This window comes from Cucurbita maxima, unplaced genomic scaffold (assembly GCF_002738345.1).
Source record: "Cucurbita maxima cultivar Rimu unplaced genomic scaffold, Cmax_1.0 Cma_Scf00002, whole genome shotgun sequence".
NCBI lineage: Eukaryota > Viridiplantae > Streptophyta > Magnoliopsida > Cucurbitales > Cucurbitaceae > Cucurbita > Cucurbita maxima.
The window spans coordinates 6,747,384-6,761,013 of record NW_019272018.1 but is presented as its reverse complement, the minus strand read 5'-3'; the positions used below and the strand labels follow the sequence as shown (position 1 = coordinate 6,761,013).

The window sequence follows — 13,630 nt, the reverse complement described above, 5'->3', positions numbered from 1 at the left end:
TAGTAATTACCTGTATCAACCTGTTGCAAGATATTCATATTACAAGCTGTTTCATTTCCTTCTCCATTTGTTAAGCCATTGAAAATTCAGCATTCCAATCCCAAATTGATGAACATACGTACACTCAAACAAAAGCAAGTTATTATTTTGAATAATATCCTCATTTCTCTTCATCTGCTTGTATAATGGTGACTTTAAAGTTGACGTCACAAATCATCACCTTTGAGCATGAGGGAAACTGGAGCAAGGCCCTTGAATATTATGACTTGCGAGTACGATCAGATTCCATGCTTCAAGAGAATGGTGTTGCTAAAAACATTTCTATGGAGAAGCAACCAAAACATCATCAATCAATTTCTACCTTGGGAGATGCGTCAGGACATTGGAAACCTTATAAGGGTGTTATTAGATCTCTGCAGAAAACTGGTTGTGCACACGTGCTGGATTTGTATTGCCAAGGACTAACATTCCGGGATGACCATGTTCAACATGATTTAGAGTTCATGGAACTGCAGGTTTACCTTCGAACTCCCAACATTTTTTTACTTGTGTTTTGTTTGGTTATAACTCTGTGTCATTATATCATAAACACCACGAAGTGTTGTTAGATGATCAGCTTTTTTCATTGTTCATTGCGTATCCATAATTGTACTATTTAATTATGCCGACTGTTGTGTGATTTTATGGGTATAGTATGAAGCTGCCTGGCGTGCGGGAAACTGGGATTTCTCCTTGCTTTATGCAGGACCTGATTCTGGTTCATCGAGTTATCAGATCAAGAATATTCATTTCAACGAAAACCTGCATAGGTACTTGATGCAAAAGCCAAAGTTTCATAACTACCAACTCATTTTTTAGTCTCTTATCATTAGGCTCTTTTTTCCACTCAAGTTCTCATGAAACCTAGCTTATATTATATACTGAAACAATTGTTTTTTACGGCATAGCAAGACTGCTGTCCATCCCCACAACTTTCGTCCCAATTTGTTTCAGAAGTGTTGTACGTTTTTAGTAATTTTTGGTTTGCTATCCTTTGGACTCGTATCAGTTTCCCTTCTTACTTGGTTTTCATTATATTTTCCCACTCTTGTTGCATTTCATAACCCTACAAGCCCTTGCACACACTCTATCATCAATCTGTACATTATGCGCCATAAATCGAAAGAGTGATCAAATAGATTTTGCACTCTCTCACATTACAGTGGTAAATATTTAAAAAGCAATTGCATGAATAATTTAAATAATTATTCAGTAAAATTAATATTCAGAAAAATATTTCTCGTCAATTGTATGAAAAAATACATCTTTTTTTTTTTTTTTTTCATTTAGAAAATATTACTTGCTACTTTCATGAGTAAATATCATGATATTTTTATTATTCTAAATTTAATTTGTAGTTTTGTTCTTGATATGTCAAATGATGAATGCATTGATTATCTAAATTAGTTAAGGAAATCATTTCTTTGTACGATCCGAAGTTATTTTCTACTGCACATACAAACTCAAGTTTAATGAAATCATTCTTTCTACAATCATTCCTTCTCCTAATTATGAATACCCAATACAAACCAGAATTTCTACTCGCATTTGCCACACAGCCCGAACATGGTCTAATTAACCCAGACTTCACAATCCCACCCTTAATAAACGCAAGAAAGATTTATCAAAACTGTGGTCAATTTTACCTAATAATAGCAGTTTTATTTTGTATCTAGCACTGAAACAAATTTTCTGGGTTCTGCATTCTGAAATATTAGTTGTTTGCGGGCATTGCAAGAAGGAGACTTTGATGAATTTTACAGAAGATTCAAAGATTCAAAGCAGGTAATATTTGTCTCTTTTATCTGCATTGTCCGAGCTCAGATGTATATGTTTACTCACTCATAATATATTGCAGGAGTTAGTGTGGTCCATAACTCATGCAAGTGAAGAGAGCACCGAATATATATATTCAACCATAATTAAGCTCCAGGTGGGTAACTTCTATCTTGCTTCATGGGATAAATGGTCCTGGAGGATGCACCATCCCGTCAATTCCCAGAACTAGGAGAACAAGTGATTTTCTTGGTTTGAGTGTTTCACTCTCACCAGATATTAGTTTTTAACGATTTCCCATCATGCTTTACAGCACATTGAATGAATTTTTGCATGTTTTCTTTTTTGTCAAATTAGTCCTTTTAGTTGGGTCTGATTTTCAATTTAGTCACAATTTAGTTATTATGATTTGGATTTAATTTCAATTTGATCCCTATGGTTTGATCGCAAATTATTCTTGTAGTTACCAAATCGAATATGTGAAATAAGTGTGTTTTACATTGTAATAAGTGTGTTTTCTTAATTTGGTTTAGCTTCTTATATTAGGGTAATTTGAGTAAAAACCAGAGAAAATCAAGTGAATTTGTGGGTAAAAATTGTAGGGACGAGTGGTATAACAAAATTATAAGGGCCAAATTGAAACATTAAAAACCATATTGACCTTATTGAGACTTCTAAAAGCATTAAAACCCAACTGGAACTGAAGTTTTTTTTCCAATTTTGATCTCTCTTTTTCTTCGTGGTGGAAGGAGGGAGTTATAGAAGTCAATAATTCCTACCATTTCATTGAATGATTACTGCCTTCTAGATATCTCTATGCTTGTCAAACTCATGTGTCTGAACTATCATTATTAATCGACTGGAGATATAAGATAAAATATGTAAAATAAGCCTTCTAACCCATTTTTTAATGGATTGCTCTTAATGGAAAACAGTAAACAGTATACAGAAAGGAAAAGTATAAGATTTTGTCCCATTTCTGTTTACCAATGCAGATCTATCACCATCTTGGTGTGGCATGGGGCTTACGTTGGACAGATTCTGAAGATTCAAATTTTTTTCCTGGAAAGCCGAAAGTGTTCTCAGATCATGTAATTCCTACAATGGACCAGGTAATGTTGTAAATTATGGCCAAAGTTAGGCTAATCTTGTGTTTTGCATTTTAGAGTTGGGAGGCAAAATTGTATATGTATCGAGGGGTTGTTCCCGTTCTTTGTTCATCAACTAGACTATAACCCCAAATTGTTTGAGTTGCTCAACTGATCCTGTCATCTAATTATTCAAATCTCCCTGACAAAATGAATGTTAACCTCTATTTTATTCATATACAAAATGCTATTGCCTGACATAAGTATGATGCTTCAGCGTATGTTTAATTGAGGAATGTTAACCTCTATTTTATTCATATAAACTTTTTGTTCGCATCTCAAGATACCTATCAAAAATTGAGGATTGTTGTTTGACAAGGTTTAACTATTGATCTAGTTATCATTGCTGAATTCTGATTGGAGCTGCATTCTGAAAAAGACTCAGCTACATATGGATTTGTTAGAACCTTTTATAGCATTTCGCCGAGTTCTACTTCAGATTTTGAGGTGTAAGGAATGTATGGTGCAACATCTCTTGCAATCTGCTTCCACCCTTCGCAAGGTACATGAATACAATACCATCTGGAAGCTGCAGCTTAGTTCAATTTTCTGATTTCTAGTCTTCTAATTTTCAGGGATCTAGGTATTCTCAAGCGGCTGCTGCCTTACATGAGTTGAAGTCTCTCTGTCTTCGAGAAGAAGAAGAGAATTCACCATTGTATTGGCTTGGAATGGTATACAACTTTTATTCCCCTTGTGTTTTGAGGACTTACCAATGTAAAATATTCTGTTCAACCGTGTGCACAAAACTCAAAAGTGATGGTGGTTTTCTTTTCACCTGATCCAATATTAGAAAATTATGCAATTTTTCGTTTGCACTGGCAGCTTGAAGAAGCAAAGCTGTTGCGTGCCCAAGGTCGGCATTCAATGGCAATTAGCCTTGCAGAATATGTTTCACAACACTTCCAACCCAACGAGGAAGCTTCAGATGTATTACGCTTGGTTGGAAAGTGGCTGGCTGATACTAGATCAAGCAAGTAATATATTTTGTCCATGAATTAAGGAATTCCTATCTTTCAATTGTCTTGATATATTTTGTCTTGTTTTATTTTATTTTGGTGACGAAACTGGTGAAACCTTTTATACTATTATCTGTTTTTAACTGTAAGCAATTTGTGTGTCTGGCCCCAAATGCAGTTCAAGAACTATTTTAGAGAAGTACCTAAAACCTGCAGTTTCCCTTGCTGAAGGTCAAGAGTCCCTAAATAAGAAGTCAGTTGGGAGACAGAGCCAGACTCATTTTCATCTTGCACACTATGCTGATGCTTTGTTTAGGAGTTATGAGGAAAGGCTCAACTCTAATGAATGGCAAGCAGCAATGCGTTTGAGGAAGCATAAGGTACTTACTCAAGAAAAATATGGAATAAAACGTCAAGGGGAATTGTAATGAACAATTAATTATCATTTTGAACCAATATCTTATGATCATACAGACAATGGAGTTGGAAGCACTCATTAGACGACTGAAAAGTTCAACAAAGGTTCATCTCTTGTTTTTCTCATTCTCAAAACTATTTCCCCACCCGACTATATTACATTTTGTGTTATTAGTCATTTCACTTTGTGCAGTCAGTAAATAGTATTAACACGATGACCATCAAATTTTGGCTTTTTCTATTTTTTCGGCGTTGGGGTGGGAAGCCTTCTTTCATAATAATTTTGTTTCTATAAAGTCTTGTCAAGAAATCCTAAATAAAACTTGTAGTGTTTTTAGTTATTACTTTTTAAAATATACTTGAATCTCTGTCAAATTTCATCAGTGAAAAATAGATTTAGGGAAACATTCTTTTTTCAAGTTATACAAAGATTTAAAAAATCAGAATAGAAAACCAGTAATATTTAGAAGTAGAAAACTAAAAAATAAATTATTATCAAACTAACCTCAAGGTACTAAACATTTTAACTTTATATTGTTGTATATATATGAGGAGATATATTACCTTTATTGTTTGTTCTCAATATATATTAGTGGAAAATATTTATGTTAGCTGTAACAATTTATTGTTCATTTTATTTTATTTTTCATGCATTGGGATTTTTACCTATATTATAAGACCATGTATTTCCTTCTTTTTCTTTTTTTATATACTATCTGAATACAACTTTTTATTCCTTTTTTATCTGCACTTTGATATAGGGTGAGAAGACTGATTTAACAGTAAAAATACAAGAATTACAAAAACAACTTTCCATGGACCGGGAAGAGGCCAACAAATTGCAGGTATTTTTGATTCTCCATAGTTGAAAAGTATTCTAGTTAAGCTTTGCTTTCATACTTTACGTTCAATTTGTGATTTGACCATCTGAAATATTACTCTATTGCAATCAGAAACCTGTTGTACAATTTTCAAATTGCAGGTATGTTGATTTGTGCTTTTGTCCATTTTTGGAGCATGGACAAGGACAAATATTTTAACTGATAATTCAATATCTGTAGACATGAAATACATTAAGTATTCCAAAAATTGTCATTATTTCTCTCTTTATATCTATTGACAACATATATATATATATATATTTATGTATGTGTGTGCGTGTGTTTGTATGTGTTAAAATATTTTTTTAATAAAAAATGAAACTTTTCATCGAGTAAATAATACAAGACTAATGCTCAAGGATATCAACCTGGACAAAGTAAGCAACCTGAAAGAAGAACAAAAACGAAAATCCGAAGAAGACACCAAAGGAAATGGCAAAAATAGATGATAAACACAAAAAAGACTAAACTACCAGAGCCTAAGAACACCACCAAACCACCTAAACTAAAAAAGAAAAAATAAAACCAAATACTAGGGCATGGAAGAGCTTGAGAAACCACACCAAAACCAGAAACAGTCCACTGAAAACTTTTAAGGCCAACAAAAACTTTTAAGGGGACTCCACCAAACCACCCAGGGAGTTGAGAAGATCAAAGGAATGTGTTAAAGATTTCCTACAGTTTCGGGGACCGTTTCTTCTTTTTGTAAACGAAATATTGTTTATCCAAGTGACCAATAATTGTTTTATCTTTTATCTAATGTTTCTATTTTTAGTATTTTTTAACTTTTTTTGCTCATGCTCATTTCTTCGTTCATATAAGCATGTCCAGCCCATCCGTTACTGCTAAAATTGAAATTAATTATACACTAATGCAATATTGACACTCATCTTGGGACACTAAATGGCTGATGAGCCTCTTAGAGTAGATTAAGCAGTAGTTTGCTATGTAATCGGAGGGTCAAGCCTTTCTATGTATAGTAAAAGTGTCAAGGGGCATGTTGCAGACTCAGGACATGTATCCAAAATAGAATCCATTCTTCACGTCTTCATGTTTCTATGGAGCTTTAGACTCTTTGTTTTTACATTCAACTTCATCAAAGGCTGCTGTTTATTTCCTGCAATTTATGTATCAGGATGACCGAGACAATTTTCTTAGCCTAGCATTAGAAGGATATAAACGATGCTTGGAGGTTGGAGACAAATATGACGTGAGAGTGGTATGTACTAATTGTCCAGTTCTCCATTCAAGACAAAGTCAATAGGCTTACTGAAGTTTTCTGATGATTGGTCAATTTTCTCCGTTAATGGGATATACTGGTTCCAGGTGTTTCGGTTAGTTTCACTATGGTTCAGTCTTTCTTCTAGGCAAAATGTCATAAATAACATGCAGAGCACAATTGCTGAGGTATGTCAACAATTTTTTTGATCAGTATACTTTTCACGTTGTTTTTATGCGGAGCACAATTGCTGACACATAAGCTGCAACTAATTAAAAAAAGTTTTTCTTGTTATGTTGAGAATTTAACTAATGTCATACCCTTTTTTTCCATCAAAAGCAAAAATCCTTTGGAACAATGCATGAAAGGCAATTCTCTTATGGGCTGTTTTGTTTGTTTGTTTGTTTGTCTGTTGGGAATCTAGATAACTGAATCTTTAGATGTTTGGAATTTTTATAATTGTGTCTGTTTAAAAAGAATAATTTATAAGAATGTATGAGGATATTAGATAACTGTGTGTTTTGCAAGATTTGTGTATGAGAATGTCTTAATATTATTTGTTATACCAATAATGCCCTTACAAATCTCTAGGTAACCTACATGTTAGTTTAGTACAATTTAAATTTATATAATATATATATATATAATGTTTTATTTTTATATCAATTTAGTGTATACTAATCTTATTTGTTATTTTGGGGAACAAATTAATTTATATCAGTTCAGACTTTTAAAAAATATTAAATATAGTTAAATGTAAAATATAAATATAATTAATTACATAGGATTTTTTTTTTTTTTTTTTGTTGCATAAATACATTAATTTATTACTAAAAACAAAAGTAAATGTGAAATAAAGAAAAATCATGAAAGCAGATCGTATAAAAAAAATGAAGGGCAAAATGTCACTAGAGGTATGGGAATCTTAAAAACCCATGATTCAAAAGGACATCCAAAATTAGTTAGATGCCTTCTTTATAGGCATCCTAAGATGTCTGAGCATCTCAAAATACCTAGGTGTTACTATATTTCTACAAAACACACGGAGTAATCCAAATGCCCATTTCATGGAAATCTTGGATCCCCTCTGAACAAACGGCCCCTCGAATATTTGGTTTGAAGGAAACCAAAGATCTTGAAGATAGCTCCTTGATTAAAAAGATTGTTTCAAACTCATCAAGATCAAAGCTTCTCGTGGTGTTCTTTATCTTACTGTTATTTTAATTTTCGTTTGTTTTCTTTTATTTTTCTTTGTCTATACTTTGTAGAGTTGGCACTTTTGTACTCTTTTTAACTGGTCAAACACTGATGAAAAGTTTTGTTTCTTGTTAAAAATATTCATGTCATATTTTAAGAAAAGAAATAAGTTTCTAATATAATTTTAAAATCTTGTAGGTTCAATCGTATAAATTTATACCTCTAGTTTACCAGATTGCTTCAAGAATGGGCTGCTCGAAGGATGGTCAAGGCACAAATAATTTTCAGGTTCTTAAGGCAGTAGTAAGTTTCTATTGGCATTTGATGTATGGGTTTATTTTGACGAGACCTTCCAATTGTGCAGGTAGCGTTGGTTTCTCTCGTGAAAAAAATGGCTATAGACCATCCGTACCACACAATACATCAGGTATTTGACTAAATTTTTCTGTCAATGTTATACTTTCACTTTGCTTTTTAGACATTTTTTTCAACTGATTTTTGCAGCTTCTTGCCCTGGCAAACGGTGATCGTGTCAAAGATAAACAACGCAGCAGAAACTCATTTATTGTGGATATGGACAAAAAACTTGCAGCGGAATATCTATTAAAGGAGTTAACATCCTACCATGGAGCTCTGATTAAACAAGTATTTCATAAAAATTTGATTTTTTCTTTAATATATGGTTATGTTGAAATTTCACGTGTATGCATATATAAACTAAACCTACTAACATAGGTCAAGCAAATGGTGGAAATTTATATCAAGCTTGCAGAATTGGAGACAAGGAGAGAGGTCAGTCGTGAAAAGAATTTTCAATTATGTTTCTTTCCACCCTGTGATAAAAAGTCCTAGCTAGTTTTCTTTTCAATATTATCTTCGACTTTTTGTGAAAGTTTGATTGTTTTTTTTCCCTAAATTGCACGGCAGGATACTAATAAAAGGATGATACTTCCAAGAGAACTGCGTAGTCTTCGGCCACTGGAACTTGTAGGTTTTTCTCTCCATTTATTAGGTTAGGGTTTTTGGTTAATATTCGTAATTCAATTCATGATTCAAGATGCATGTTTAAAGGAATGTTCTTTGATCGTATCAGTAATCTAATTATTTTTCCTGGAAATCAGAGAGATTTTATTTAATATAGTTTATCTGGTAAATTTTGATCTATTTGAAGACATTTAGGCCTTGCCTGTTCTCTATACATTTGTTTTTATATATGTTTTATTTCCAAGAAATTGGCTGTGGATTTTGGTAACATGATAGCCGGAAATTCCACATTGATAACTCAATTTGCCCAGTAAGACCAAGTCTTTACTTGAGGAAAGAGTCAAGTATAAATATTGTTTTTCATTTCCTAAATTTGGTATTGAATGAAGAATCATGAAATAGCAATTCTTTCCTTTGAGGCTGTAATGATGTATCCAGTTCTATGTTATGGCATCAAAATTAATTTCCAATTCATAAATTGATGTCTTGTATTCTTGAAATGAAAAAAAATGAGTTATATAATGAACTAATGTTCTCATCTTTGGAAAGCACCTGGGAACGTCCATATTTTTTCTTCTTTGACATCTGTGTATATAAATTAAAGGTCATTATCTTGTTTTTTTTATTGCCTTTCTATACGAAATTTTAGTTCTCTTTTCTTCATGGTAGAATGTTTTAACTTCTCTTCCACCTTGTATTTTTCCATCAGGTACCTGTGGTGACGGCTACCTTTCCAGTTGACCAAAGTTGTCAGTATCAGGAAGGCTCCTTTCCATATTTTAAAGGCTTGGCTGATACCATTAAGTATGTGTTTGTTATTCTTTCCTTCTTAAGACCTAGTTTTAGTTTAGAAGTTCTTTGTGGTATCTGGAAAAATTCATCGAGTAATTTTTAAAAAAAATCATGCAGGATAATGAATGGCATAAACGCTCCAAAAGTGATTGAATGTGAAGGTTCTGATGGCCACATATACCGGCAACTTGCAAAATCAGGAAATGATGATTTGCGACAGGATGCTGTAAGAATTTAGCCCACATTTTCATAAAATTTTATTAGAAACATAAACCTGGCATATTGCACGCTGATAATTTCTGAACCGAGTAAAATTAGCAAAATTTAACTCTGCATATTCCATGGTGGTAGTTTCTGAACTAATTTAACTGTCCATATATAGAAAAATTTGATGCTTAAGTTGTCGAGTAGTCGATATGAGGATACCATTTCTCTCAATAGTTTGTTGAATATTCATAGCATAATGGTTTATACAGCCATATTTTAATCATTTCTTTTATATGGTACGTGAATTCAAAATACATTTGAATATGAGAACCGCACATAAACATAAAAGCATTTTTCATGATTGTTCCTACTATTTTAGAAAATGTTGCGAGGAATGTGTGTTTGCTTTATGTGTCTTGTGTTCATCCCATACTTCTTAGATCTTACCTTCATGACAAAAAATTCCCTGACCCTATAGAGATGTCATTTTTAGGTACAAGTTGGTACAACTCATCCATTATTTGTTTTATTTAGATAGTTTGTTAGCCTTTTTCTTGCAAGCCTAAATTGGACTCCTGTTTTTTCTTATTTATTTTCAGAGAAAAACATATTCATTTTTTTTATGGAGAAAAGCTAACTAAATTTTAATCACTAGATAATCTAAATAATCTAAATATTGTAGATACTACTTAGCAGTAATCTAAATAAATCTCTAGATACTGGGTAACTGTAAATCTAAATAATAATTCTTAGATATTAGGTAACAGAAAATCTAAATAAATCCAACCATATAAAATAGGGAGGAAACTAGGTAATAGATATCATTTATTCTCAGCTTAGACGAGTAGGTTTATGTACAATATTAACTACATGACTTCGACAAAACGACTTCAATATCAAGGCACGACTTCAACGATGGTTATGAAGGCTCCGAATAAATTATCAATAGCTATGAAGGATTCTAACATATTTGGTGGAAAATCGGTAGCTATGAAGACTCTGAATAAATTTGTCAACCATAGAAATGAAGGCTCCATATAAGTTTGGTCGAAGATCAGTAGCTATGAAGGTTGATGAAGTTTCCCTTTCCATTAAGGTCCATGCCCACGATTTGAGACCATTTGAGAAAGTGATTTTTTCGTTGAGTCGGTATGACAATCGAATGGGTTGAAGGTCATCCGTCTTTTGGGTTGTGGGAACTTCCTCAATTATTGATAAATCTTAATTAGATAATCTTAATACCCTAAATGTCAGGTAATAGAAATAATCTCTAGATACCAGATAACAGAATAAAATACAGATACTAGGTAATAGAATAAATCCAAGGCAAATTAGGGAAGTTGACTACTTCTCTTATTTAATGGGATTACACAAAAAAAAATTGACACTTTCGTTTGTTTGTTAGAGTGCTTATATTAGTGTAGTTATAGTTGTATTATTGTAAATGTTTTAATACATTATCTTTTATTGTCTTTTTACATTCTTTTACGTAGGTTACTCTTGTACACCTGTCTATATATCTATAGTGAATGGAATAGATTAATTTTCATGCTTTGAGTGTTTACAAGCTTCTTTTGCTTAGTTGCAATGTAATACCACTAGTGTAGTTTTATTATAGTGATTTAGTGAACGAGTATCGCCCTCATAATTGGGGTACTAACTCACTTAAATATCACAAATACAATCACTCAATTTTATTTAGAGAAAGAAATCGAATGATGGAATCTAAGCTTAATTGAAAATAAAATATGGAAATAAATCTGGAGAGAATATCTTAGGAAATTGATTTCACTCATAGACCAACGACTCAACTATAGTAAACAATGAACACTGATCATGCAAATAAATCATAAGTCAAATATGAAATAATGGACTCTCATGTGGACAATTAACTCATGTAAGATTATAAAACTGACATCTGTATTAGCTTTTAATAATATGCAAGACATTAAGAATTCTTCTTTTTGCAACCTCTAAAGGAATCGTAATCGTTGACATGTCGAAACAACTTTCAACAATGCAATTAAATTCTAGTCTAAATCATCTTTTATCAAGCATAAACTTGTACCAATTATTCAAATAATATATAGCCAAAAGGTTATATGCAATAAGCACATAAAATCATGAATGGAAGAAAAGCAATCAAAAAGCATTTAACGAATCGAATTATAAATATCTAATGGTTACGTCAATGCTAAGATAAAGAGTTTAGTCACTCATATACTTTTATATCTTTTGTATTGTCACCTGTGTATTCTTTTGTTAGGTTACTTTTTCTTTTTTTCTCTCCATGAAAGTTATTTTTATCTAAAAGAGAAAAAAAAAAAAGAAATAAGGGAAATTTTTAAAAATTAAATTAATTAAAATTTTTATCATGTGTATTTATGTATGTGTTTGGGCATAAATGTCTTGCCATGGAAGTCAAAAACTTTTGATCATTTGCAGGTTATGGAACAATTTTTTGGATTAGTTAACACGTTTCTGCAGAATCATCGAGACACAAAAAGGCGGAGACTAGGAATACGGACATACAAGGTATCCCTCTAAAAAGATGAAGTTGAAATTCCTTTTGGCATAGAAGTTTAATTATAAGTAAAAAATTTATATATATATATATAACTATTTCCGTTTCTTTTTCTCTCATATAATTAATTGGTTTGAAATGTTATGTCTTAAACTCTTATGCTTTAGATTCTTACTTTTCTTTCTTTGAAATTGACCTTTTAGCAACCTGACTATTCAAATTGGCATATGAGTCATCTTATATTATATTGGCATCTTTTCCGTTCTGGCCATTTCCGTATCCATCTGCCCATATCTCCAAGTGCCCAATTTTTAGCACAATCTAAGTTCTTATTACATGTCAAGGTGGAAGAATGTTTTCATTAAGGCTCCAAGTTTAGATTTGGGAGTGTGACATTTAAATTGTATAATTGATTTTGCTTATCATCTGCCCAATGTGTCTTTTTTAATCCCACCTCATTAAAGATTTTTTTCTTTTTTTGAGTTCAACAACAAAGGAGAGTTGGGATTCAAACTTCTGACATTTAGTCAATGATACAATGTCTTAGTTAGCTTAACTATGCTCAAATGGACAAAATTAGCTTTGTTTTATCTGCCTAGATGAACAATGGATTGTAACTTGCCAATAGGCTATGTTTCTTTGTTACTTTCAACTATGTTAACATAATAGTAAATTGATCTCACAAAATTTTGAATTTGTTGTGAAAATGTGCAATGTGGAATCATATAGAAGTGTAATATATTTTCTTCAACATGTAAATAATCCAATAATTTTTATTAATTTTATTTATCAATTAGGTTGTTCCCTTTACTCCAAGTGCTGGTGTTCTTGAATGGGTGGATGGAACTATTCCTCTGGGAGAATATCTTATCGGGAGGTTAGTAAATTCCAGTGGTGTTTACTCATTCGTGGGATTGGTTCTTTAAGTAATTAGATCCTTAAAACTTTTCAGCACCAGAAATGGAGGAGCTCATGGTCGCTACAGAATAGGAGATTGGTCATTTCTTGAATGCAGAGATTACATGGCAAAAGCAAGTACTCTATGCTTGTTCCTTTCATTTATGTCATAGCACACATCTCAGTTTCTCTTTAATATATTTATTCTGCTGTATGTTCTCTATCCTCGTTCTACGATCTTTAAGTGACAAAAACTCCTAGTGTAGAACATCATTGCATAGGTAATCTTCAGATGTGTTTAGACATTGTTCTGCTCTAATTAATTACTTCCTTGTAAAACCCCATAATGACAAAGGTGACTAAGGTGGTTAGCGGCCCTGTGAATACTACACATCTACCACATTAACATTCCTTTTTTCTAGATTAAGGATTGTTCAAAAACACCCTGTGCTGTGATGCAATCAACTCTAAAGTAACAAAATGTTGATTTGATTTGTCTCGGTCTATACTGGAGATGATCTCTATTTTGTTACTTCTTTACTTTCATCTATTAGGAGAAGAGAGAAAAAAAGAACCAAAAAAAAAAAAAA

General features: G+C 32.3%; 1 protein-coding gene across 3 annotated transcripts in view; it reads left to right on the top strand.

Moving 5' to 3' along the window:
- Positions 1-13,630, top strand: part of LOC111497793 (serine/threonine-protein kinase ATM) — a 60,029-nt gene that overhangs the window by 44,072 nt on the left and 2,327 nt on the right. For all 3 annotated transcript variants that reach the window (XM_023148765.1, XM_023148757.1, XM_023148750.1), the window contains 23 exons: positions 201-515; positions 694-809; positions 1,758-1,824; positions 1,898-1,972; positions 2,811-2,927; positions 3,301-3,465; positions 3,539-3,637; positions 3,789-3,940; positions 4,101-4,302; positions 4,397-4,444; positions 5,101-5,184; positions 6,356-6,439; positions 6,547-6,627; positions 7,835-7,924; positions 8,001-8,063; positions 8,141-8,281; positions 8,372-8,428; positions 8,564-8,623; positions 9,330-9,424; positions 9,530-9,638; positions 12,065-12,154; positions 12,941-13,020; positions 13,096-13,174. In XM_023148765.1, coding sequence (XP_023004533.1) covers positions 201-515; positions 694-809; positions 1,758-1,824; positions 1,898-1,972; positions 2,811-2,927; positions 3,301-3,465; positions 3,539-3,637; positions 3,789-3,940; positions 4,101-4,302; positions 4,397-4,444; positions 5,101-5,184; positions 6,356-6,439; positions 6,547-6,627; positions 7,835-7,924; positions 8,001-8,063; positions 8,141-8,281; positions 8,372-8,428; positions 8,564-8,623; positions 9,330-9,424; positions 9,530-9,638; positions 12,065-12,154; positions 12,941-13,020; positions 13,096-13,174 — 2,469 coding nt within the window. The remainder of the gene's footprint in view (positions 1-200; positions 516-693; positions 810-1,757; positions 1,825-1,897; positions 1,973-2,810; positions 2,928-3,300; positions 3,466-3,538; positions 3,638-3,788; positions 3,941-4,100; positions 4,303-4,396; positions 4,445-5,100; positions 5,185-6,355; positions 6,440-6,546; positions 6,628-7,834; positions 7,925-8,000; positions 8,064-8,140; positions 8,282-8,371; positions 8,429-8,563; positions 8,624-9,329; positions 9,425-9,529; positions 9,639-12,064; positions 12,155-12,940; positions 13,021-13,095; positions 13,175-13,630) is intronic.